The 27,986-nt window shown below is 40.1% G+C and overlaps 1 protein-coding gene across 4 annotated transcripts in view; it reads right to left on the bottom strand.

The window, feature by feature from the left end:
* Positions 1–27,986, bottom strand: part of PDE8A (phosphodiesterase 8A) — a 155,851-nt gene that overhangs the window by 10,215 nt on the left and 117,650 nt on the right. For all 4 annotated transcript variants that reach the window (XM_053988313.1, XM_053988311.1, XM_053988310.1 and 1 more), the window contains exons 6-23: positions 26,605–26,693; positions 26,296–26,374; positions 24,569–24,706; positions 20,173–20,261; positions 19,540–19,591; positions 19,398–19,440; positions 18,402–18,479; positions 17,382–17,452; positions 16,630–16,794; positions 14,189–14,237; positions 13,748–13,883; positions 11,842–12,040; positions 8,927–9,144; positions 7,979–8,111; positions 4,465–4,629; positions 3,481–3,610; positions 858–2,738; positions 197–320 (exon numbers count right to left, since the gene is read on the bottom strand). In XM_053988313.1, the coding sequence (XP_053844288.1) occupies positions 2,632–2,738; positions 3,481–3,610; positions 4,465–4,629; positions 7,979–8,111; positions 8,927–9,144; positions 11,842–12,040; positions 13,748–13,883; positions 14,189–14,237; positions 16,630–16,794; positions 17,382–17,452; positions 18,402–18,479; positions 19,398–19,440; positions 19,540–19,591; positions 20,173–20,261; positions 24,569–24,706; positions 26,296–26,374; positions 26,605–26,693 (1,941 nt within the window). In that variant the 3' untranslated portion in view covers positions 197–320; positions 858–2,631. The remainder of the gene's footprint in view (positions 1–196; positions 321–857; positions 2,739–3,480; positions 3,611–4,464; positions 4,630–7,978; positions 8,112–8,926; positions 9,145–11,841; positions 12,041–13,747; positions 13,884–14,188; positions 14,238–16,629; positions 16,795–17,381; positions 17,453–18,401; positions 18,480–19,397; positions 19,441–19,539; positions 19,592–20,172; positions 20,262–24,568; positions 24,707–26,295; positions 26,375–26,604; positions 26,694–27,986) is intronic.

Genomic DNA, 27,986 nt, shown 5'->3' with positions numbered 1-27,986 from the left:
TGTCAAGCACTGGAACAGGCTGCCCAGGGCAGTGGTGGAGTCACCATCTCTGAAGGGATTTAAAACATGTGCAAAAGATGTGTAGATGTGGGACTTGGGGATGTGGTTTAGTGGTGGATTTGGCAGTGCTGGAGGAACAGGCAGACTCCATAATCTTAAAGGTCTTTTCCAGTCTAAATGATTCCATGATTTTTACCTGCAGATAAGTCTCTGAGCCCACATGCTCATGTCCACACGTCCTCTCCCATCCTCACTGCAGCAGATAAGCAGAAGAGACACTGATGTGTGATTCAGTTTTCCCCTAATGGAGACACAGGAGCCTGCAAGGAACAGAAGAGATTAATACTAGGTAGCAAATTACAGCTGGTTACAATAGATGCAGTGTAGGGAAATACAATGTGATATTGCCAGGAAAACTGTCAGCCAACTCTCTCTCTCCTTGCAAGTTTCCTGTGAAAACAGGATACTTGTTTTATTGAGCCTTCAGTGAAAATATGTATCTGCTCCTTCAGCTTTGATTGTAGACCCTCTGTTAGACTGACCAGAGAAGCTTCTGTCCTAATGTCAGTGAGACAGTGGCACAGTCTGGGCACCCCTCACAGGATCTGAGCCCCCTGGCTTAGGCAACATGCACACAACAATGAACTAAAATGGAATTATGAAAAGGGAATTCCCTGCCCCAACAGCATATAACTGAATTCTGAGTAGGTAAAGAGACCACACAAGCAGGGTAAGGGCAGAAAGTCATGACACTAACAGGAACAAATGGTGGTATCCCATCAGTCTCACTGGCTTGGAGAGGAAGGAGAAACACAGAAGCAGGTAACACCTGGAGAGGTCACTTCTTCCTTTCTTACCTTAAGGCTGCTACTGCAGTCCCTGAACTGCTCCATCATCCACCTCTCCCCAGCTTCTGCTTCTTCAGGAATGGTTCAAAATGTCTCTGAACTCAATTGCCTCTGCAGTAATGACAGTCAGCAGCCCTTTCAGTGCCTCTGGATGCCTTTCTGTTGACTGGAGAGGCTGACAGGATACTGCTCGAGTCCTCCAGTGGAACGCAGCGCGACACTGCGCGGAGCTGTGAAGAGACTTGTCCAAGGGTGCACAAGGGTCTGATGGGCTTGCCAAGGGCAGGCCACAAACACAGGGGCTTGCCAGCTACACCTTTCATCACCCTTATGCTGTTCAACCTCCTCAACTTTTCCCTTCCCCCGACAAAAAGTATCGTAGTTATTTTTAAAAAAAATTCATGTGTTTGTTAGTCTGCAAACTACAAAGTGCGTATACATTTCAAATGAAATGGGTAGGACTTGACACTTCTTAAAATATACATTTTATTATTTTCTGGTAGTTGCTATGAAGGTTTCATTCAAATTGTGAAGGTACACAGCCTTTACAAACTTCTTGAGTTGAAGGTTTGTGTTGGTGGTTTTATGTTCTTTTTCCTTTATGGCAGAGGAAAATACATTGGCTATAAAATGTTGAATCACCTTAGTATCACCTCTTCATATATGCTGTGGAATGCTTTGTAGAAATACTATATAAAATAAGGCAGACTTTAACAGGGAATTCAGTCATAAAATGTCATGGGAGATAACAGAGTTCCAATACATTATTATTTTTGTAGCCAAGAGAAGATCAGGTGGTCTTCACTGGTTTGTGGGAGAACTGCTGCAGTTCTGGTGCTCAGACAGTATACAGTTCTTGTTTATTCTACTATTCTCAAGTGAGACCTTTTTAATAAAACTTATTTTAATTAACATAAATCAGACAATATTTAAACATACACATCTATCCTTACAGTGCAATAAAAATGTATCATTGTATAGTATTTTGTATTTGCATTATGAAAATAAAAGGTCTGTACATCAATTAAATGTATATTAATGAGTATGAATCATGTAAATTTATAATGCATCTAAAGTTGGCTTTGGCTTTTAAGTATTTATAAATTCATAGAAAATATTGAACATCTAACAAAATAAATAAAACATAACATTTTAATCATAGATGCTAACGATCAACCTCAAAATTCTTGTGTTATTTTTTACATTTGCTACTAAATTTCTTAAGGAGAACTCACTTTCAGTAGTGCTCAGAAGTGAATGATTGCACCTTCTGTGATGTGAAAAAATACAGTACATCTATTTTTCATAGATCAAAAAATTCTTTCATAGACAGTTGCATTTTAAATGTCTGATTGTTCTACATAACTGTCTGAAGTGCTTATAAAAAGCATGTAGCTTTCTTATAAAAGCTGTGAGTCTCTATTAATAGATAAACTTCTAGTGAATGTCCTTTTCATAAGGATTCTCTTCAAGGTCTTCCAGCTTCATGTGCTGGTATGAAGATATCACAGAAGTATGTTATAATAAACCCTCTTCAGTACAAGTACTGCAGCAATCCAGTGTAATTCCACTTGGTGGGCTTATTTCATCCGAGTCCACACATGGTACTTTGTGGAAGTCAACTGCTGACCTCGTGTTCTCTTGAACGTGAAAGTTCCCCAAGTGCATGGGCTAGCTTTACTGTAATACTGAAGAGACCAAAACAAATCTGAATTCACACAGATAAAAGTGAGCTTGAATAAATATGCATCTGGCTAGTGAATGACACACCATGGTCTAACTGCTATTCTGGTGGTGGTCGAAGGACTCGCAGGTTCCTTCCATCCAGTCCTTTCCAGTATTTAATGTTATTATTCAGATGCTCCATCAGATTTGGCAGGTCGGCAAATGCTAGGGAATGAAGGGCAGAAAGCATTGAGTTTGCAGAACTGAAACAGTCACAGATTCTGTCTGCTTAAGTATCACTTGAAATGTTTGGGCAACTGTGTTGAGTAGAAAAGCTTAAATCTGTCATACTGATGCTTGAAATAGTTTTGACTATATAGCTCTCAGCACTCATGTGCTCAGGCCACTGAGAACTTCTCTGTAAATCTACTTAATACTGATACTGCAAGTCCCAGCAAAGGATCACAGTTTTCCAGGGGGGGCATAGCTAGTTATGGTTGTAATTATCCTACCCCATCAAACCTCAGTCACATGTCATGATCTGGCATTCAGGAGAGTCACATTTCTGACCACTTTTACCATGGAGGCAGCACTTGGAAGGAAACAGTTGCTCCCCCAAGCAGTTTCCAGACAGTAGAAATTTGCCATGAAGAATAACCAATATTAACATGGACAAAATGACTGTGCTCAAAGAGCTATCAAAGAGAGTGTGTTCTGTTCTCTGTTTACAGAGAAGCAAGTTTAAAAAGTTAAAGACTGCCAGAATCTAGTATATTATAGACAAGCCATTAGAATTGCTTGTAGCCATACTTAAAAGCAATAATGAAGTTATTAATCTTACTTGAACTGCAGGAATCTTCCCTTTTCTCTCCCTTTATTTAGGAGCCATAAAAAATAAATTTAGTATCACAGTAGCTTCAAATTTTCACAAATTGCTCACATCAGGAAACAGCAGAGTTTTGCTTACCATCCCAGGCATCAAACATATCAATAATGAAGTAATCAATGAATGATAATTGGGATTTGGGGATGCTGCAAGTATTTCTGTCAAAAACTGGCATCACAACAGGTAAACCTTGCCTCCTTTCTTCGTCAGTCTGCAAAAAACATTAGTGATTATTCATCTAAGACACATTCTGTTAATGGGCTTCTTTTAGCAGCAGATTGTTTGGCACTGACTAGAAATCTGAAGCAGCAGCAACTTAATCTTAAGCACCTAGTTTCGGCAAAACAGCAGACAAATAGTGCCTTCCAGTGTTTCCCACAAAGGGATATATTTCCCTTCTGTATCTGCACACAAGCTGACCCTAAGTAACTGCACACATTACCAAGTTATGACTTCTTTGGACTTAAGAGCTGCTCAGGCATTTTCAGTCTCTGATGGAAGCAGTGATCTGTCCCACTCAGACATGGCAAAGTATCTTTTGTACTCCCTTGTCCCTTGCTTGGGGCACCAAGTTCCAACTGCAGTGTTTGGTCTATCATCTGTAATGACTGTCCTCTCCTTTTCTACATCTTCCTAAAACCTTTCCTCAGCACAGTGTGCTAAGGGATTACAGCATTTCTTGGAGTGCTGCTCCCATCCAAACACTAGAACCTGATGATCCTATTCCCAAGGCAAAGCCAGCATTTGGTACAGAAGGCATCCTTGCTCTATGTTATGTGATGGGAGTGCATTTAAAGACAAGGCTCAAAAAGCTGAGTTCCAAACTGAACAACTTGAAAGCTTAATTTTTTCAGAAATTGCACAATAGAAGTTGTCAACTTTCATCTCTCTGAAGGCATCTAGTTGTGAACCAGTATGAGTAATACCTATCATTTAAAATAAAAAGGTTGTTGTTTCTCACATTACATAATGCAGCCTGAGATACTCTGTGACACTGGCACCCTTCCCCTCCCTTTTAAAGAGATGCTGACCTGCAGTTTCAGCAGCCTGCTTTAGGTGCCTTACCTGTGCAAAGTACTCCTCAGAGATGCGGCCGGCCCATTCTATACACTGTTCTCTGGGTCTGCATGGATTGGAAATGTCAGCACACTTTATCAACATGCGCTTGATAAGGATACGGTTTTCAGGAGACCTGAGAACAGTTTTGATTGACTCTCCATCACCATTATTCTGTAACATTTAAGAATTAAAAACAATCCATTAGCAAGGTCTCCATGCACTAACTCAAAAGCTTTTGTGCTTTGAGAATGCTTTCAGCACATCCTACAGGGATCAGTCCCGCTACTGGCTACCAGATTTGATGTCTAACTGAATTTATAGGTGGATTATGAAAGTCAGCCACAGCTCTGAGCTAGCACTGAACTCCAGTTTCTGGATTTAGTCACTGGCTTTTTGACAGATTTCTTTGGCATCTTTGGGCAAGTCATCTAATCCGTCTATTCCTTATCTGCCTTCTCAAAATTGTGGAGAGGATACATTCATCACTACACACGTAATGATGAGGACTGTGTAGGCAGAAAAATGTAACTCTCTGCTGAAACCCAAGGATTAATGGACTTGCACATTAAGAGTGGAATAGTTGGTTTGAAAAGAGGGACTGACCCGAGATGCAGAGCCACTCTTGGCACACAAACCCCATCAGTGTATCAATCATTCTGACAGCACTGCTACTATTCAGAGTCAGATCCTACATTGCTTCCCAGGCATGTTCCTTATTCCCTTCCCTTGTTGCTGGACTCTTTAAGGATGGATAGGTACAGGAGTTTACACTGCTGTCTACTCAGAATAGAAACTCTTTGAAGCAAGGAACATACACAACTTTTTTGGCACCTAACAAGGTCTTGCTCTACAGTCAGAGCAGGGAAGAAGTAACTAACAATAATGATAATAATAATGTGCTACCAGTTCCTGCAGTTTTTTGTAAAGAGGGAGAAAGCAGAAAGAAACATTCAAACAAAGCAGTAGAAACATTCTGACCTTTTATTAGGTCAGAATAACCATGACATTTTTCAGAAGAAAATTCTTGTGGGGAAGACAGTTCTTCCTAAAGGAAGAAACTGACAGTAATAAAAAAAATTTGATATTCTAGAAATGGCTCAGAAATACCAGCTCCACAGGTCTCACCAAAATGAGATGTCTAAACCAATTCTTTTCTCTCATTTCTAGGTATGTGGAAGGGAAAACAGAATAAAAAAGGTGAGATGTGTATACCTCCAAATGCATGGACAAATTATATATGAGAAAGCCAACATAAAGTGATGGAAGCTCCAGAAATACAAGTATGGAAATTAGGTATGGAAAATCAGAGATTGTTCAGTTATGAATAGTAGAGAATATCCTAGCAGGTAAACCACCAGGGAACAAGAAAGGATGTTCACCTCCGAGATCTGTTCAAACCAAAGGCACAGTTCTACTTGCTAGATGCAGATGTCTTGGGAATAAAATGTGTTAACTGTGCTCAGTCCCAGCATCCTGCTCAGAGTGCAGAGGTGTCTCTGCATGTCAGATGTTGGCTTCCTGTCATAGCTTAGGTGACATCATGAGGGGAAATGGGAGGATAAAGGATGCTGGAGCTGGAAAGGATTTTTTTCAGTTTATGAAACAAAAGCAGAAAGGAAACAAACAGAGCAGCTTCTCAGCATGGCTCTTTGAACAAATTTGTATAAAAATAATTTAAAAAAAAAGAGGTGGAACTGTCCCATTTGGAACAGGCGGTTGGCAGCTCAGCCTGCACACACTCCACTGAGTCACCACCATGACTGGAAAGCAGGCCAGAAAACATACACTGCTGCTGCAGCCAGAGGGACAGCAGACTTGAAAGAGGGGCTGACAGTGTTGTTCTCCTCAGCACAATAAATAATTTGCTTTATCCACTCACACATTACAGGCTTTTTAATAGGAACTTGCCAAACTGAAACTCCCAGATGAAAGAAGGGAAACATTTTGCTTCTTGTTTTCAATAGAAATTATATATTCTTTGTCTTACTTCCCATCCTTGGGCACAATTTGCTGTGAATCACAAATGCCTTGTGGGGCAGATAATTTCCCTGCAGTCTCTGGGGCTTAAGGGTTGAACTAAACTTTTTTTTCATTTTTCTATGTCCCTGTTTGTGTTTTTACTCTCTGATTGTACAGGTCTGAGCCCTGTTCTTCAGCAGCACCAGCTGTTCAGCTCTCTGTATAGGAAAGAAGAGGAGTTTGGCTCTTTGGATGGATGCTGCTGCTCAAACAACTGCTGCATCCCAACCCTTGGGGCTGGGAGGAGGGGCTCTGCACACCAAGCCCGGCCAGTGCAGGGCTCTTCAGCAAGACCAGGAGCCCTACAGAGTTACACACTCCACGGGGCCAGTGCAGTGCACTGCACCGAGCAGCAGCAGCTCCCTTGTTCTCCTCCTGCACTGATGCTGCTATGCTCATGCAGGGAACTTAACATCCTTTCTTCTAATTTATTCAGTACACCCCGTGTCCTATTGGAACTTTGGCTTCACATTCACAGAGTTCCCATTAGCATCGCCAGGTGCCATGAACAAAGCTAATTCTAGCCTATGCTCCTGTGGACAAAGGTACAATTCTCCAGTTAAGCTCCAGTCTGCTTCTCATGGGTGAAGGAATAAGACCTGTTTGTCTCCCACTCTCAGATAATAAAAAGACTGCCTTCCCCCATTACACACAACAGTCATAAATGTGGCTTTCTAAAAAAACATGGTAAGAAAATACAGAAAACCATTACGGCTCCTACATGACGTTGCCACCGATGCAAGCTTTATCATAACCATTTCTGCAAGGCTTCTCTTTGCAAAAATCATTCCAACAAAATTATACACTGCTCTTACTGGCAACAAAACTGCTGGTTGAAGTTGTTATTGAAACTAGTGTGGTTTTTCAGAAAGAGTTCTTAACAGGCAATTTCTTTGTGTCCATGGGGTTCCAGATGGCTATTGATTATATGATACATAATGTCACCATAATCTATTTTAAAGATTAAAAAAGAAAGCAGACAGAAACCCCATGAATGCTGCCAGGCAGCACTGGAGGCTGAGGGCCCTTATTCCCAGAGAATGCACCACATGCCAGCCCACAGACCTGCCCTTATGCTGCACCCCCAGCATGTCCTCTTGAGAGCAATGTAATTCAGCCTCTGCTTTGAAGCAAACCTTGCCTCCTTTGCAGAAATGGCCAACAACAATGCCCAGTCTCACCACTTCTTCCATGGGAGCGACTGGGTTAATCAAAATGGCGTTTTTACATGAAAACATAAAGCCCAGGGTCCTGTTCCAAGTACAACATCACAGCACTGTGATATTAAGAGGATCCAAGTGAGTCCCACTCACCCTCAAAGTGAGTGACAACCATGTTAAGCAGAAGGGGATTCAAACCCAGAGGTGAAAGATATATCTCCAGCCTCTCTTTCTCCACATTTCTGATAAACTTTCTCAGAACACCATGTGGGAATTTCCCACTGCCAAGAGTTCCCAGTCCCTGCCTAGGCATTTTAAGGAGGACTTGAAGTGTTGCTTACCCCATTTTCTTCTAGTGCTGCCAAGGGTTTGTTAATGCTGTTGACAAACTTGTTGACATGTTCAAAGTGCTTTGTCATTTCTGTTGCTAAGACCATGTCAATAATGACTTGGCGAAGGGTTCGATACTCATTCCTGTTTAAAGAAGGAAACAATTAAGAATGCTGGCTGGGTCACAAAGGGCTGGTTGCTAAAACAAGTCTAACAAAATTGCAACAGACCATTCCTGTTTGAGAGAGGTGCTAGGGGAAGAAAGAACAGTAATAAAGGCTTGGGCAGCTGCATCTCTGTTAGATGTAGGAGTACCTTTGGTGTGTAGAGACATAAGTACTCCAGGCATGACTGGATCTCTAGGAGAAACAGTACCAGAGCTGGGCAGAAGCAGAGGCACCAGCTGCTTAGGAGGCTGCTAGGATATGCCACACCTGCATGTTCCCAAGGCTTTTAGCACAGACACTCAGCTGTGGCTCACTCTCCAGTCAAGTTTTCAGCAATATTTTTCTGTTGTATCTTGAGAGAACCAAGGCAATGGTCACATCCATGCCCTAAATGCTTCTCTGAGGCTGCCAGAGCAACAGGTCCTTCATTATCCTTCACATGGCTCTGTGGCTCTTTCTCTCCTTGTTCTCTACCCATCCAGCCATAGCTTGTTCTCTACATTCAATGACACAAAACAACTCTTCTAGATTTGCTCAGTTAAGATTTACACTAAATTCCTTAGATAGGGCCTGCCTTTTTATGGACAGAAGAAACTGACAGTGGGGAATTACTCAGAAGTCTTTGCAGGAGAGACAGAAGCATTCTACTGTTTTAGAAGCAAATTTCACAAGGGCCATGGACAGTTATCCACCAGGCACTGCCCTCCTCTAGGATGCTAGTTTGCCTTATGTTACACAGAAGGAAGTGAGAGATGTTGGTGAGCAGACAAGGACCCAGGGGGTTTAGCTTACCTCTCCATGTTTTTAAATATATTGCATTTGCCATCCCGGGTGGTGAGCTGGAAAGCCAGGGCAGCGTGGTGGCTCTCCAGCACGGCCGTGTCGTTGTAGAGAATTGCGAGCTCGCTGCCAGCATTGCACAGGAACGAATTGGTTCTTCCTGGGTGATCCACATCATGGACTGTGGCAGCAATGAGCGCGGCAACCTCATCAATTGGATCCAGAGTTTGCTGAAAATAGAAGGGTGCTTAGTTTTCCTGGCACACTCATTAGAAACCCTGTTCTGTCCACAAGATTAAGCCAAGTCACTGAGGAATAAAAGCCAAAACTCTGGAGATCAGTAAGGGTCAGATGTTCTACACAGAGCAATGGAAAATTCATTATAAGCTTCATTGAACATTGCGTGACTTTTTTGGCCATTTTGTACCTCTTAAATTTTGCCTTAACCACACCTTTGTCACAGCACATCAAATTAAACAAATGTAAATTAATAAATTAGTTTCTGTTTTCTAGCAACATTGAAACCACCTTCACTTGGAGTTAAGGTATTTGGCTTGGAAAAAAGACCAATACTGCTAAAAATTATTCTATTACGACCCCTTAATTTCCTTTGGCAATTTAATGTGTCCTAATCATGTTCCACTTATGTGCTAGCTAGGTTTACAGTTTGAAAGGAATGCTATCCATACATCCAGTTCTTTAATAACACTGTCCTGGGTTACAGCTAATGCATATTCTTTGGAGAATATCTGATGTTTTGTATCCATGGATAAATTACATGACACATGTTCTGTATTTTCTGTGTCACATTCTGATTCTGGTAGCATGCTGCACTCCAAGCTTTATGCCTAATTGCAATGGACATTACTTTATGCCTATTTTTATCTACCATGTCATGAAATACAAACTTATTTGACTCTTAAGATTTTAAACTTAAGTGTTAATACTTTATTAATAGCATGAAGGGGAACAAGAACTAAGCATGTCAGAAATATTTTGTATACATCTTGAAACCAGCCTTTGTGCTGTGTTTATACTGGCATTTGTGAAGGACCACAGATACAAAGTAATTATATTAAAAATTTTAATAAAATGAAAGAGACACAAGAGCAGAAATATTCCCACTTGAATCTGGGAGCAGGACAGATAATTTTCATTCCAATTTGCTTTAATTTGAGGTCCAAATTCTCTATGGGCCCTCTACCACCATTCAGAATAGTACTTGGTAGGTAAAATGACAAACCCTTCCCTTCTTCACACCTCCTGAAATTATGCAGTGATTTGACTTTGTAGGAGCAGGGATATCATAAGGACTGTCAAGAGAAGGCAAGTAATTCTTTCTGCTCTAGTTCATAGATAGCACTGTCTGAAATACTCTCTGCTGTGTGTTAGCTTCTTCCTTCTTTCTTTCAGCTGCTGCTCGTGGGATTCTGTTTTTGTGGTATGCAGTTCAGAGAGAGGGATTTCCTCAGAGGGACACACTGAGCAGCGTTCAGTCTGGCTGAGAAAGACCTGTGCAGATGGGAAATGGCCAGAAACATGAGAATGCCTGACCTGGAGGACCACAGCAGTCTACCTGACTCATTTCACAGGGATTTACAGTACTTTTACACCCAACGTCAAGTCAAGGATTCTAATTCTGTTCTCTTAACTCCCATGGCACAGAAGTGAAAACTATTCTGAGAATATGGCTTCAATTTCAGAGCCAGAAAATTTTCCTAGGCAAGTTGAACTAAGTTCAAGCTACCAAAAAAAATATTCTCAGCATGAATTTCAGTGGCAGAATTGGGCTTTCTGTGTTTAGATTAAGTTGAACTCTGTTCAACACAAAGCTGGGCTATAACTTTGAAAAGATTAAGAGAGAATTCTGAACTTTTATTCTGTTCCTTCTGTTGCTGCAACAGTTTTTTCTCTTCCTATGCCTATGGAGGAATGGCAATAACCTTCTGGAAAAAGAGGAGGCAGTCATGCTTTTGTGGCACTGAAATGGATCCAGATCTTGTTTGTTTTTCATAGATATTCTTGGGAAGACCAGCTAAACCTCTGGCAAATCAGGGGCTGAAAAAAATCCAGTGACGTTCTATCCCCACTTGGCATTTGGTATTTGTAAATCAGCCTCTGGAGAGCACATTAATGAGCTGCAGCTCCAAGTTAACGGAATTACTACAGTTTAATGAGATGTCAGAAGCTTGTTTACAGTCACAAATTTCTCAGCTAGGTGCCCATCATTGGTCCTACCCTTAGGCAGGCCAGTTCAAAACTTCTACCCAAGACTGAGACTCAGAAATATGTCCCACCACTCTGTTGCACACACATCAAGCACTGCTTTATTCCTCTTCTCCAGTCTGGGCATGTGAGAGCAAAAGTCGCTCTGATTTATTCTGGTTGTCAGTGGCTTTAATACCCCAGTGGGTGTTACAGTACTGACAAATAATTTTTTTTTCCAATTTTTTTCTCCTCCAATGCAGTCTCTATAAGCCTCAGGGCATCTTCTCCAGGGGTGATATAGCCTACTTTATGGCCTATATTGTCCTGGGAGTCTTTTGCAAAATGACCATCACAGGCATAAGAGATAGTAATTTATCACATTAAATCTGTATTTGGCATGTACCATCACAAAAGTAATTATGTCATTAGCTCACCTATCTGAGAAGGTTTAACTATATAAGAAATTTTACTTGAAAGGAAGGTTTTCTTATTCTTCCATCAAGAACTGTTCAATTCTGTAATGTTAGTATCCATCCTTCTACATATACTGTAAGAGAGATCCTAGAATTCATATAAAGCAGCCCAGTTCTTTGACCTCAGAGTTACCAAACTGGTTGGCACTAGGCAGACATTTGGCTTTTGAATCTGTTTCTGAGAAATCCTTCTTTGATTGCATCTGCATTTCCCACCTAAACTGTTTCTCATAAATGTGGACTCACCTTTACTCTTTCTTTAGACAAGAAGTAAGCAGTAGCGTGTAGTACATCTGCTGAATGAGTAGAATTATGGTAGGAGTTGGAGGAATGGTAGTTAGCCTCAATAACTTGTAACCATGACCTCAGAGTGGATTCTGAACAGTTCAGGAATTCACAGATTCCAAAGCGAGCAAATATTTTGAGACCCAGATAAACCAAAGGCCTGTGGAGAAAAATAAACAGCAAGTTTTAAAATGAATGCAGCTGAAAGAATATTATATAGCATAAACAGTATGAATCCACACAGCATTTTTAGCTAATGACATATGTAATGATGTATAAGGATTTGTTACAGAATTACTGTGTCATATACTGGAATTATAATATACATAAAGTCAAATCCCCCTTAATTCCCCTCAGTGTCAGACAAAGGTGTCTCCAGGTTTCTGTGTCAGGGAACTGTAATGCACTAAAATCTAATTAATTATCCTGGCTTTATTACCATATGTCTGCTTGGACTTCAGGCAATACTAGTAACATATTCATACTTGTGAGTCATTGAAAATCACTTTACTTATCTTAACAAATGAACTACTGTTATTTAAACACAGTAGGAAGCAATCATAATTATACTACCTTTAATAAGAGTACAGGCAACAAAGTACCTCCTTTGTCCCTCTGTGGTCCCCCCAGATCAGTAAGAACAGAGAAACCTACCTGGTGATCTCATGCATGTTGGCTGGGATAATTAATTTAGTTACTGCAATGTACCCATTAAATGTTGTAAATCACACAGACTAACTGTATTTTTATATTTTTCTTTTTAATTACTTATCTCCATTACTTCATTAGAAATCAAAATGCAGCAAAGAAAGAAAACCTAAAGCAAGTGGATGTAAATATATTAATTTAAAATAAAATAATTTTAAAGAAGAACAAAACCCTGGGGGGTTTTGCACCTTTTTGGCTTATAAAACCACAGTCTAATAATGAAGTGCATATTTGTTAACTAAGTGCCCGACATCTTTCTTACACTTTGGTTTTGAATAACTTTCAAAGCTTTTACAGATCTGGGATTTTGACAAAGGGTTTAAGATAGTCAATTCATTGCAGGATCTGGCCTTCAAATTAGTGTCTCACAAAAACTTTTACCTAAGAAAAATCATGATACATGAAACTAGACCCAAAAGGCGAACTTTTCATAAGCATGAGAAAATAAAACCAAGGATTTAAACAGAAAGAACAATTTACAGTCTTAGGGGGAGCCTTTGCTACTAATGAAATACAGTCTATTAAAACTGCTGATCTGCTTTTGAAAACTTCTATGATGGAAACTGGTATGCCCTGGTTTTTACCAGCAAATGTTCTTCAGTTAAACTTACACATAAAATGTAATGTGCCAAGAATAAAGACCTTCCTCTAATCCCAGAGAAAGGTAATGGGAATTCAGCTGAAAACCTGTTTTGGAACTGTTCAGGAAGAAAACATTCCAAATCAAATGGAAAGAAAATAAAACTTGATCTGTATCAACTGATCAAATCAAGATCAGCATGTTGACTCTATATGTAGTTTGCCATAATAGGAATTTGAATCCCCACAAGAAAAAAATTTGATTTGTATAACTTTTATATTACTGAATAAAGGAAGACTTTAAAAACTATGCTGTATTGTCATTATACCATACCAAAGATATATAATCTTCACTTATATCCACTGGGAATTTACAGGAAATAGTGCATGATGAAACAGAAGCTATTTAAGATGCATACACAACTAGAAATGACAATGAGAAAATTTCAAACATCTGACATTGAAAATAAAATTAATTCAGCTGTAAAAGCACAGGTAGAGAACTTAAGGATCTGATTAGAGGATGACATTTAAGTCACTTTTCAGCAACTTCAGTTTATGAGCTCTTGCATTTACTGACCTTTTATGGGTGGCAGCCTCAAGTTCAAAGATATCAAAATCCCACTGTTCCTCATTTTCCATTGCCTGTGTTATCCGTGGGGGTATGTCATTGAGGGAGATTGGAGAGCTCAGACTGCCAGCAACCTGATGAGTTTCTTTTGGGGAACACAGTTATTACTATATGTATTTATTAACAGTATATTAAGTAGTATATTTAATAGTGAGATACAGTTTTACTGAATGACCATGCTTTCTCTTCTGTAGTAACACCTGGCTCAGTAATGCTGCAGAAAAATGCTTATAGATAAATCCCCCCTGCCAAAAAAAAAAAAAAAAAAACCAAAAAACACCACAAACAAAAAAAAATGCTCATAAAAAAGAACATCTAATCCTATTTCCCCCGCTTCTTAAATTTCTGAACATGTTTTAGTATCTCAGTAGCTGCCAAATTAAAACTTACGTTTTGCTGACAATATGTATTCGTTCCCTGATAATCTTCGTAAACCATCCTGTTAAATGAAAGTTGCAAGTTAAATGGAGGGTATTGCACAATAGGTCTAGGAGATGATGACACCAAGTAGTAGCACAACTTCAGAGAAGCCTGACTGTAGCCTGTCACAGTCATCAGAGCTGCCTCTCCTTATTTGTTTGTACTGTTCAGATTAGCCTGGTTTACACATAGCTCGTAACAGATGAGGAACTGCAGGCTAGGGGATACAATATGGACTCAGGTAGGTAGAAACTCAGGTTTCTCAGGTGCAGATGAAGGTCTAGAATTGCAGCCTCACATCTGTCTTTGTCTGGCCAACATGCACCACCAGCTGTGGGTCTGTGCCTTAAAGCAGACACTGTGTGTCCACACACTTCCAGCAACAAGCAAATGTGGGCGGTGGGAGGGAGTGGATGGAGACATTCCCCTGCTCTCCTGCCCTGGTATTGGCAGATCCAGTCACCTCAGCAGCATAAGAATCTCATGAGAATCTCAGGAACAAATTACTCTGAGGCTTCTTTTCTAGCGCACAGAATGTGCACATGTTTATTCTTCAGTTCAGTGCCTCCTAGGCTTAATTCTGGCATGATGCCTAGATGTGAACACTGAGATGATGGATTAAAACTAACAGAATTATGTATTTAATATTTACTTTTCATTTTATAATTCTAAATGCTGTGGCCCAAATCCTGCTTGCTCTTTTGAGGTTACAGCTGTTAGCTCATGTTTAGCCCATGATGTAAAAAACCAGTGTTTAAAAAAAATACTTCCAAATTCATCTTATTAAAAATGTTATTCACACCAATTATAGCTGAAGTAAATGTGGATCCTGTATCTGAACATGGAATATCTGCTCTTAAAAGAGCTGTTATATCTAATTCTTATTTTCACATTTGTAAGTAAATGAGTCTGGAGTTTTGTCATTTAAAAGGAAAGCAAGTACAACAGTGGCTATTCAATAGAACTGCTATGACACAAATATTTAGGTCACCAGATGCTGCCTATCATTTAGCATCAAAGATTAGTTTTTAAGAGTTGAAATAGCAGGTGTAATTGTATCTGGTAAATCTATCTTTGAACTCCAAATGCCCTTCCTGCTTGAGAGTTCAAATCCAATAACATATTACTTGTTTCCTTCTCAGATGTAACTTCTGAACGCAAATGGAACTATATAATTCTGTTTTCAGCAGACCCTTTGATGGAAAAATGTTTCTCTCCAATAGCTTTAAAGCTCATACCATGCCATATGCTCTGAAATTAATTTTCTAAGCTTTTCTTATTGCTCCATTAAAAAGTCTTGGGTTTATTTTTAGTAAAGATTTTATATTTTGCAATATTGTTATCTTCATGTTTGTGGACCAAATACAATCAGAATACAGATGCAGGTAAGAATCAACAATCCACAAAAAGGGGAAACCAGTCGAGTTCATGGACTCTTATGTATTCAGCAGGAGACAAGATTCACTTCAAGACTAATGATTACATGTATCAATATTCTTTCTATATTTTTGTAGTTAAGGTAATAATAAATTTTGTCTACTCAGTCAGTAAATACAACCCAGCATTAACCATTCAGGTCTTCTCCTGGAATTCTTGGAGTCTCCCACATGTTTCCCCTGATTAGATATTCGCTGTGGTATTTTAAAAGGTAAAAATACACAAACTATTTGAAGATTCTGATAGATACTGCAAAGGTGTCATTATAGTTCAAACATGAAATTATAATAGCCCAGAGACATCTCTGAAAAGCTCACATTTTGTGAGCCTTTTTGCATCCAACACACTGTAATTTTTTTCCTGACGTAGCCTTTCATATGCAACCTTCAGACTAATGAGAGCACATATCCTTAGGGCACAGGTAACATTCATCTAAACTCATCTCGTTAACATCAGGAGGGTCAGACTCCAGGCTCTGAAGGTTTGGGTTCAGTTCGTGCTTCACTGTGTGCCCTTTGTTCAATTTTGGGTACTATGCTATAGGTACAAATGTAATCCAAGAAACAGCAAGAATGTATTTTGCATTCTTTTGAAAACATTATTTTGATAGACTGAAAAGCCCCCCAAACCCACATCATTCTAAACCTCATTAATAAATAAAATATCTGGTTCTCTTTCTTTCTTCCTCTCCCACCTATACCTTACTCAAACAAATCACATTGAAAACAAATTTGTTTTTACTTTCCATTTTTCGCTAAACTAATGTTTTAAAGGGGCTGGTCAATTTTCTTCTTTTTCAGAGCTACATTATTCAAGTAGGGGGAGAAAGTCCACAAAAAGACATGTGCAGTTTTTCCTGAAAATTTAGCACTGTAGATAGAGGCAGAGCACACGGCAGATGATAAAGATCAAGTAACTGGGAAAATCAGGCAGCAAACATTAATCAAGAGCTGCTTGTGGCAGTAAGTACTTACTGTCATTAACCCTCCAACAAGGTCACTTGTATGTGGATCCTCATCTTTTGTCCCCAGTTGTGGAGAGTACAATTCAGTGGTTCTTAAAATCTCCAAAGCCCGGTCTAAAGCTTCTGCAACTGGCATGGGACTGCTCTCTTGTGCAGCATTGATGATGTTTATTACCTAATGTAGCATCAGACATATTGTGAACTTAGAAGTGATTTGTAAAAAACAGAGACACTCGTTAATTACTATGGGAAACTTAGGAAAATAACAAGACATAAAATTTTAATCTGCATGGGGGAAAAACAAAATGAAAGGGATGTTACTGAAATGCTGACGTTTGCTACTGACTCTGGGAATAAGATAGTGGCTTTAAGGACAGCAATCTTATTAATGATTTTCCCCTCCAAGGCACAGCCTCAGAATGTCTCCGAATGGATTTAATGTAACTTTCTCCCACTTGCCTCTCACAATTTGTTAAAGAGCTGTTTTTTTGACAAATCCTTGAATGGTTTCAGAATGCAGTTGACAATGCATAAGTAAGAAGGAGGAACTCCAGTCTCTCCTTCTTAAAAAGGGTAATGTGATGGCTGACTCCATGGATGACACTCTACCAAGCAGGTTTGGGAGATCTTTGCTCAGAGTATCTGCCTTTTTGAAGCTACAGCAGTGGGGGGGTGGAACAGGGGAAGGAGCTGCACCAGAGGCTGGTGCTGTCCTGGAGCCTCATGCCCCAGTGCTGCAGCACAGCACTGCTGTGACATTACCTTGGTGATGGGAGCCTCAATCGTCATGGAATGGACCCTGGCCATGGAGGAGCGGCGCCGCTGGGAGCTGCCTGTGTGCAAAACAGAGCAGAATTTGTGCCTCGATTGCAGAGACAAGGCTGGGCTGGAGGATCAGCCAGGAACTCCTGAGGCCTTTTCTGCACTGCTTACCCTGCTGTGCCTTTCAGAGGCAATCTACTGCAGAATGCACAACTGCAAAGAGATGCTGGCTGAACCACTGATGTCCCTGATTAGAGATAAGTGCCTGTAACAGCCTGGCAAAATCATGGCTTTGCTTTATTATTTTAAATATTCAATTACAAACTCAGTTAAAAGACTAGACAGATATGTGTGTATAAACTGGCAGGCACAGGTAGGTAACCATTGAATTTAGACTATTACAGGATGTATCTACTCTTGCTGCCTGATGCAATATGACAAGTCATAATGAGTCAGCTTCCAAGCTGAGGTAAATCACTGAAGCTCTTTTGAAGTGGGTACCTATGCCAAATAAAACCAGCAGAGGTTTTGGCCTATTACATTGGAAATTTAAAAACAAATGTTTTATATTGGTTAGCAATTTTGGTTCTGCAAAGAAAAGGTCAAGATGAGATTTTTCTGGATATTGTGCTACCTATAAAATGCAGACATCTCTGTTACTTATTGTGCTGAGCAGTTCTTAGGAAGAAGAGTCAATGCTATTTTTGCTATACTGCAACATGACTGTATTCTCACTGCCACAGACATGCTTCACTAGTGTATGCTGCCTAGACTGTGATGAGGGATGATTTAACAAAAGCATGTAAGTGTCAGCAACAGTTTTGAGTATGGGACTCATCTATCAAGTTTGGGGTGATCTAACAGAGCAAAATACAACACAGTGAAAGAAAACAAAATTAAGAAAAAAATATCTTCATATCTCTATCAAGGGAAGAGGTAAGAAATATAACAATTTGTGTGTTGGGTTTGCACGACAACTCGAACTCCGCCAGACCCAACACGATGAGTTGTTTCACATACCATCGCTCCCACGTGATGTTGTGGATCTGACATCCAGGGATCCTTTCCTCATGTCTTTGTGTCTGCATGTCTGAGTATCTGTGAAGAAAATGATATTGCATAATGACACAAAGTTTTGCCTTAGATGCATGTTAAAGGAACTGAAGCTCAGAAAAGCCTGGCAGCAGCTGAGTGACATTGACCTCAATGCTTCAGCAGATGAGAGCTGATCAAAGTACCTTTTAAAGCTCTTGCCGTATTCCACTGTCCTGAACCCAGTCAAGTTCTCAGGCAGAACATGCCTAAATGTTTGTGCAGAAGGAAACAGCGCGGAGAGAAAAGCTCCTCTCTTGCCACTGTGACACAATTGCAGTTGTGAACACAACTTGTGCAGCACACCTGAGCTCACTCAAGTAACTACTGCCACCAGGCACTGGTGGGCCACAGCAGAGCACATGCCAGCAAGCGGGGCAGTGTGTCCCAAGTTCCTTAGGGACTCCAAGATTCAGCCTAAGACTACAGTTAACAACAGCATGCTAGGGATGCCAAGGATGCCCGAACTGAAGTGCTGATATGTGGGATGAGGGTGAATGACAGTGTTGGTCATCCTCATTTCTACTCATGTGCAAGCTCCCCACAATGCAGCTCAAAGCAATGCAGACACGGGTGCCACGTGCTGCAGAGCAGCCACAGCAACACGATGACATTTCTGTCACAGGGATCCACCACCTACAACTGAACTGTGGCACTGAATCCAGCAATACCATGACACCAACTTGGGGCCCTGTGACAGCGTTTTCAAAGGTGGGCTGCTTTATGTCACCTCTAAAGTAAGTGAGGCAGGTAGAGAGGGAGCTTGTATTTACTTTCCTGCCTTTTGAGTTGGATTCCCAGCTTATCGCTAGGTAAATAGGACTGTTCTGTGAAACTGTGCTTTCAGTCAAATCACTAACAGTGGCCTTTATTCTCTCCCAAAGTATGTTCTGCAGTTCTTGAGAAAGAAGAGACATGTCGTACCTGTCTGAGATTCAGCCTGAATACATTCACATGTCTTCTCCACCTACAATTCAGTATGAGAAATCCAGTTAGTCAGAACTCTGCCATTATTTTGTTACACTTAGGCTCAAACTGAAGTGAGCATTGCACTATTTTCACTTACCTTATTGTTGTCATTGCACAGTCTACTAATTGACACATAGTGTCTAATCTTTCTGCAGGCAAAAAAACAGCGTGTTAATTCCCATCCAAACCTCAGCTCTAATTCAGTGCTGATACTTGGGTGCTCCAAAGGCTCGATTTGGGGACCAAGTGGAAGTGGCATAAAAATCTAGACATGCTTGAATCTTGCCCATGATCAAAGCACACAGTGACCTCATCCCATAACAACCCTTGGCAAGAGCCTTGAAAGGAGCACAGAGAAGTGAGCATGGAAGGACACAGTGCAGGTGCTCAGTGAAACAGGATGTAGGTCCTGGTGGCACAAACACAAAGCACAGAAAGACCAGAGGGTGCACTTGCACTTCAGGGAGAATTAGAAGAGTCAGAGTCACAAGTGAGCACATCTGCATCTTTGGCTCCTTTTGGAGGAGAATTACAGTTTCACTTTCCCTGCACACAACATAGAAAGTTGATTTTGCCCCAGGGAATTAAGCACAGAGGTCTGAGGCACCCGTCCTTGCATAAGCTTCCATTATACTCAGCAGCAGGATAATCCAATATCTGCTGAAGGCAACTGAACTTTAAACTGAGCCTTCATTCAGACACAAATCATGACTTTAGCTTTCACACTTACCCTCCCTGTCCAATGACAGGTAGTATCTTCACATTTTGTTGTATGCTATCTCCATTTTTCTTTTTCGCATAGTACATTCCTTGCCATTCCTGAAAAAATAATTCAAGTGGAAGGAAGTTCAGATAAAGCATGAAGAGAAGCTGTAGCTTCATACCTTCTTTCACTGAAAGCTGTCTCACAATACAAAACCAGGTAGGACTGGTTAAACTGTGCTGAAACCCTCAAATTTCTCCCCTGCAAGTAACCTGTAGGTCATTGTATTGCTGCCAATGCATGGATAACTTCCAGAGGAGCAGCCTGGGAACACTCTGATGGCAACAGCTAGAACTCAGGAGCTGTGGGAATTAGCTGCATTCTCTTCCCCATCCTGCCTCAGTGGTGTTGCAGGTCATTTTGGGGAGAGCTGGCAAAGAGCCCTGTGAGAGCAGGAGCTCAGACCAGCCTCTGCCTGGAGCAGAGTCCCCTCTCTTGGGGCAGCAGGTGTGGGTTCCCCAGGGACCCAGGACAGGAAGGTGACTGCAAATCTGTTACACCACCCTCACCTTCCCTGCTGGATACACCACCTCTCCTGCATGGCTGGGATGTCTTATAATATGAAATGTATCTGGGTAACATGAAATGTATCTGTGACTAAAAGTGCTTTGGTATCCCAGCACATTTACTTTCCATACTGTCAGTTTACTATCAAATGCAGCAGAGATTTATTTTATTTCTTTTAAAGCAGAAGAGAGCCCAGTAGAATAGCTCCTGGATTCTGCCTCCCCTCTAAAAGCACTCTGGTTTTAGGATTGCCCATGTGTTTCCACCCCTAGAATAGCTGTTGGTGGTCTTTTTTAACAGATGCATATTTTGAGCTGGGCATTTACTAAATACCAAGTAATTAATGAATAATTAAATCCATCTTGCACGTGCACTTAACACAAACTGCTCAGGCCAATTGCTGTATTTCAGTTGAGCTCAACAAACTGTAGATCAGATCTTATGTATGTGAAAATACCCTCATGAGGCACACAATATGTATTTATTTATGTGAGACTGACAGATTTCACAGTCAAGCCAGCCAGAACACAGGTACAGAGAGAATAGTTTTACATTTATGTGGATGGAGCCAGCAAATAAAGACTCCAGCCCACAGAGAACTGCATGGTGACAGGCTGTACAGAAAAAAATATGAAAGGCTTTTCTGAGGATCTGTCAGAGAAGAGAACTGTGAATAACAAACTGTGTAGTGAGCATAATGTCTTCTGTGAGCTGCTTGAGGAATACAAATGAAGATAAAGCAAGCACCACAAAATTCAATGCTCTCATAATTAAAAGTATGCACATCAATAGTTTCCTGACAACCAGGATGAGGTAGAGATGAGTAATTGATCTCTAACCCAGGTAATAAACCCAGGATGTGCACAAAGGGGTGAAGTCATAAACTACAGATGGGATAATTCCCTCATTGAAAGCCTATCCTTTTCAAGGCAGGTTATTCACTAATGTGTTCTTCTTAGTCAACAGATCGATTTTTTAACTTGTGAATTTCTAAAACCTGTGAAACTGTGGCAGGAAATATGTGAGGGAAAAGGTCAGCGCAATTCTGAGAAGCAGGAGGTCCAAGCCAAACTCCTGCTGGTAGGTGAAGTTCTCCCAGGGATGTCACTTAAACGTATTTTAAGAACACCATATGCTCTCTCCCAGAGCCTCTGTCAGCAATCCAGCAGAGAAGAGCTATTCCCAAGAAGTACTGTCAGTCAAGCCCATGGTTATGTCTGCACTGGAGCCACACGAGCACCATGACCAGCTCCTGCTGCGGGGGGTGCTGGGATCAAACCTGAGCAAACAGCACACAGAGCAAACCCCACAGTGCCACTCCTTACAGAGCACACCACTGCTGAGGTTCCAAACTCCATGAAGAAGGCCAAGGCACACATCTATCCACTGAGAACTCTCAGAGGCACAGTAAGGAACCCCCAGCTCAGCCTTACTTTTACACTGGGGCTTCCTGCACTGGACAGCAAAGTTCAGCAAGCTGCTTGCAGAAAACAGAGCAAACCAAAATAAACACACAACATCACGAACACAATCTCACAGAACTGAAGGCTGAGCTAGGAAGGTGCTGCCATAGATCTTTATCAGAGAGTGTGATTGCTCTCCCACCCCCTCTGCAAAGAACTTGCAAACACTTCCCAAAGGGTGAGAGGAATTGCATGGCTTGTCTGCTTTATCAGTAGGTGTTCGTCTCACTGCAGAAAAAGCAAAACTAAGAGCAAACTGCAGAGATCAGAGGCAGCAAGATTTCTACTCAGAATTGCACATTTCATCTTAATGGGTGCAATTTGAATCATGAAACAGAAGAATGAAGAAAAGCACAACTTTTTTAACTCCTCAAGTATGGATGGATGTACATTTCAATAATAAAATTTGCTTCTGGCAAATTACAGACAGCTGTAGTAAGGAAAAGTTGACTTCCAGAGATATGGTTTTTGCTAAGAGAAACAACATCCTGACCAAGAATCCCGATGTACCTTGCAATTTCCAATTTTTGATTACAACACCTATGAACTTCTGTTTGATTATACTGAACTTGCTAACAGCACTATGCTTGTCAGCACAAGAGGTGAAGTGCTGCAAGAGTCCATCTTCCTAAATTCCATTTAGAGACAAGATAAATTTCATGCAGCTTAGATTTTTCCAAAGATCAGAAAAACTTGCTTTCTATTATTTCTACTACTATGTTAGTATAGTACCCTATTTGTTCAAAAGTCAAACCTGTTGACAGATTATCACAGCAGCAGATAGTTTCCTTTTTTTGATATGCTGTAACCTACAGTAGCCAAAATACGGCCTATTGTAGTGAGAAGCAGTCTTCTAAATTTAGAATATAAAGAAATCACAAGTCTGAAAACTACACACAGACCACGTCAGAATGATCCAGGTAACTCAGGCACCTCTGAAAATGCTGTAATATCTTGACACAAATTATTTCAAAATTTCAAGTATTTCAAAGGTTGTTTCTCACAGTTAACCTCTACTTGCAAATGATTCCTGTAATAATTTAATTGGCAATTCATTTTTATATTAACATATAAATATAAGGTTGCATAGATTACATATTATAAAATGTTCCAGAGGGAAACACAGAACACCTGCAAACAGAATATATCCACCTAAACCAGCTTAAGCTGTTCCAGACAGACACGTTTGAGTAGGCAGTATTTCATTAGCCCTCACTGTTAAAGCCACACAGTCAGGAGTAAAATTAGTATAAGGAAGAAGATTAATTAGATTTAGATTTCTATCATTCATAGAGTAAAATATATTTCCATTATTAATGAAATTTTTATCAGCTCACTAAAATATTAAAAAATTTTATCACTTTATATCTTGAGAATTGATGGTGTGGATTTAAAGCCTGACACATCTAATGCATCTGAATTATAACTTAATAAATACTCCCTGCTAACATCAGTTTTATATTGCACACATTTACTTAAATAACTTCAGTCAGGCAACAGAAGTGTGAAGCACCATAATCCAAACTACTGTCTGTTGCTGGGATCTGTTCCAACAGGCCAGCACACGTGAAATGAGCGACACAATCTCCCCGAAATGCACATGGGAGCCACCGAGTGCCGTGTCAGCACCCTGACCCCAGAGCATGACTCACCACAACTTTGCAGTTGTGCTTTTGCATCCCTGCCCAGATGCAGAGTGCCCTGATGCCCTCTGGCATCTCCCTGCTCTGTGCCAATGCTGTGCTGCTTCGCACGGACAGTCCCCGTGAGCCTGGGCCATGGAGCATCATCAAACACAGCCCTTCCCAAATCTCTCTGTGCAACCTCCATGATCTTCTCCCTGCAAGGCACTATGTCATGTTCAACGACACCAGACACCAGCCCATCTCTGAGCAATGAACCTTTCTAATGGAAATCCATTAGACAGCTCCCAGGCCATTAGGGAATTAAACAGATTGGCAGCTGGCAGCTGACACTGCCTATCACTTTCAAGTGATATTGCAAATGTCTCCTTGGTATTTTTACATTCTGAACTTGCAAATCAGCTTCCACATTTCATGGTGAAATTCTTCAATATGGTACTTTTCTCATTTACATAGCACCAGATAACATGTGCATCCATCTCATTTTTCTTCAGCACTCCCACACCATTTGCTATGAAGAGCATAAATTATAAAGAAACGCCGTAAGTCGCTTATTTTTGTAAAAAAAGTAACTCTACCAAGCAAGAAAAGAGAAAGAAGCCCTCAAAAATGAAAAAATTGTTTACTTCCTGTCCTTTTAAGTTGCAAATGCTCTGTGTCTGTGAAGCTGCAAGTCACAATGTGTTTCACAGCTGAACTACAATAACTTTTACAGGTAGCAAATAAAAGTGATACAATGCCGTTACTCACCTTTCCTATCTTTATGCAGGAATTAATAGTATCTAGGAAATCAGCTTTTTTTTCATTTATAGGCACTTCTGTTAATTCCTTTTCTATTAGTTCACCTATTTGATAGCCCATCATTGTTTCAAAAGCAGGATTGACGTACTGTGAGATAAAAAAACAAACAAATACCCATTCAACAGCATACTTAAAGCATAAGAGAATCCCTTGTTTTGCTTGCTTAACCAGGAGATCTCTTTCCCAGCCTGAAATAAATGCCTGCATGCACTACTCCTGAGAGAGATGCTCACATTTTTTTCTTTGTGAAGCAAACCAGGAATTTCCATGCTAGAATAGTTGTGCAGAGTGTGTGCATGTCAGCAAAGAGAGGGAAATTATACAAACAGCTGAGTATCACATATCCACAGAGTTTAGACAGACAACATAAATTCCTGAAAAACTGGCTCTGTCAGTACCCAAACTTACCTCAGTGTTCCTAAAATCACAAACTGGATGTTGGAATACCACAGGACTATTATCCATATCTATTAGCAAATTCATAATCTTATTCTGTAAAGGCCAGCCATCACTATGACCCTGTCCAGGCAAAGCCCAGCCAAGCAGAGTGGAAGCAGTGGGATTTAATAAAGCAGGCTTCTCCCTGAAGTGAATGTTGCATTTCACTGCAGTTTTTGGCCCTTGCCCAATAAAGCTGAAGACTGGCACCAACAGCCCACCCCTTCATGGCCTCTCACTGCTGAGTTACAAGCACAGTCCTGGCAAAGCAGCATCTGAATGCCTTCAAAACTTACAATGTTTTCACATGAGAGAAAGGAAAAGGTGCCACTCTACTTCTAATGGTTCTCCACTAAAAGCTCCTTCCCAAAGGAACCCTCCCTCCCCTTCCCTGTGCAAAAAGCTGTGCCTGCTGGAGCTCCAGGACTCCTGCAAGTGTCACTTCTCATACTCTGGGGCTGTCAGCAGAGGGACAAAGTTTGGTTTGAAAAAAGTGTATTTAAAACAACTTCAGGATGTGTTCTGTTATTTTTGTAAAAGGAATGAAGAAGGCACATCCTTCAATGAAGTTGCCATTGTCAAGATTTGGATCAAGAAAGTACAATTTGTATGCATGTTATAATTCCCAGAGGCTGAGACTCAAGCACTTTACTGATAATAAAATCACTCATCACTGCTTCATAGCTAGGGATACAACTAACTCCTTTAAAAAGATGATGGTTTTCAGAACTGCAAAACTAAGCACAATTTCTTTTCCCTGTTTTAAAGAAATTTTTAAGAGAGGATTGCATTCATAAACAGTTGGCCCAAAAATTCTGATACATCAAACAGTATCATATTTTAGAAAAAAAAAGTACAATTATTTGAATAGAACATCCATTAGATTTTAAAGAGCATCAAATTAACACAATTTTTTTTTGGAAAAGAATTCATATAAGCCAGTGGCTGCATTCATTCTTGATATAGAGAATGAATGAATAATAGAGATAAGGAATCAATACAAAAAATTAGAAACAAGAGAGTAAATTCTTATTCATTCAGAAACAACAATCCCCTTAGAATTTATTTGATTTATGCCAGACACTTCAAATGGAGAAAATTCTACTCGACAGCTAAACTCACTTCAATCTTTTAGATCCATTAAGTTAGATTAGATTCTTGTGCTGTAAGAAAAGTAAGTGTAATCATAGAAGAAATAAAACACAGAGGAATTTTCTGTACTTATGGCTGGAACAAACCTGTATTACATGGTCTTCACTTGTGATCTCAATGGCTTCTTGACTTTTCTCTAATGCTGTAAATAATGAATTACATGCCCTGGAGAAAAAAGAGAAAGGCATCCAAAAATTTTTATCCATTTAATTCTTCTTATATACGATAATAAAGTATTACAACTCCATACTGAATAATGTTGTAGTCAAACAAATAATGTATTTTCTTCAGGTAACTGATATTCTATAATTAACTACTGCAGATTAAGTAAATACTCTATTAAGGATCTGGCAAAATTGAAAATTCTCTGTTGATAATGGTTTTGGTAAAATTACCTTAGTTTGAATTGTGCCTGCACCTGTCCAAATTCCAGCTGAATCAACTCATTGTAACAGGCCATTCTACTAGAATTTTCTACATATCTCTGCAAATAAAAGGTTAGAAATATTTCATTAATACACTTTCCTGTCTGCAAGGATTTGAAGCTCTGACTTCTTTTGCTTGCTAAAGAACCAGAAAAGGAGTAGATATGCCAAAAATGAACATGCTGGGATATGAGCAATGAGAGAAAATTATTTTTTGGTACCAGCAAAACTTTTCAAGTTACTGCATTTTGAAAAGATGACAGATCCTCATGGCAATGAGGTTCAACCAACCTGTTTATTCTCTGTGATTGTCAGCAGGATCAATGTATTTCAAAAAATCTACTTTTAGCTTTCATGCTACTTATTTAAAATAGCAGTGAAAAAAATGTTGGGTCTCAAGTAGTTTAAATTTGAAATTATTATGAGTTTCCAATTGCTAATATCCCAAATTGTCTATATAGATGAAAATAAGGTTTCCTGTGAAATATACCTTTATTGACCTTGGGGTTTTTATAGCAATGATCTCAGTATCTTTCACTTTTTAAAAACCATTTCATATTTACCAGGTATGAGCCTGAATGTTAAATCTTTGTTCACACTAAACTCCCACAGACATGGATATTTTGGGCAGGACGATTGATTATCACAGGTAAACCACCACAATCAAAGTTCCTAAACAAAATTTTCTATGCTCTGCCATTAGCCCCATCTCCAAGGCTCTGATCCATAAATAATTCAGAACCTGTGTTGAATTACTTATGTGCCCTCTGGAATGACTCTGTTCATATAAATGCCATTATCTTCAGGCTGTAGCATTTCCTGGATCAGGACCATTCTAGAAATAAGCAGATGGGTGCAAATGGAATGTGATGGAATAGTAAAAATCTGGTGAGCATGCAACCAAATATTTGGAATTGTGCTGTAAATCAGGCCCAGCCTTGTTCTACTGTCAGCTGAAGGCAATAAGGTACCCACTTAACTGATGCACTAATTAGCACTTTTTCTGCTCAGCTGGAACAGTTGCCAAGGAACAGATTCAATGCAATACTTCTCAGGTGCCTCCAAACAATAGCTAATAGCACTTGACAGTGTGTGAAGCCTGTTTACAATGGGAATTGGCATTTGATAGAAGACATTTCCCACAGCACATTCTGTTGTTCACTGCAAGCTGCTCTCTGACTCTGCCACTAATCAATTTGTCAATGTCAACTTTTCAAGGAAAGGATCATGTATTTAATCTGAAATAAATGTATGAAGTGGAGAAGTCTCAGTCCCACTTCTTACATCCCCAAGAGTGTAATGTCAACGTTCAGAATTGGGACACAGAAGAATGAGCAGCACGAAAAAGATCT

The sequence above is a fragment of the Vidua macroura genome, chromosome 12, assembly GCF_024509145.1.
Source record: "Vidua macroura isolate BioBank_ID:100142 chromosome 12, ASM2450914v1, whole genome shotgun sequence".
Classification (NCBI taxonomy): Eukaryota; Metazoa; Chordata; class Aves; order Passeriformes; family Viduidae; genus Vidua; species Vidua macroura.
This window is presented reverse-complemented; position numbering and strand designations above follow the sequence as displayed.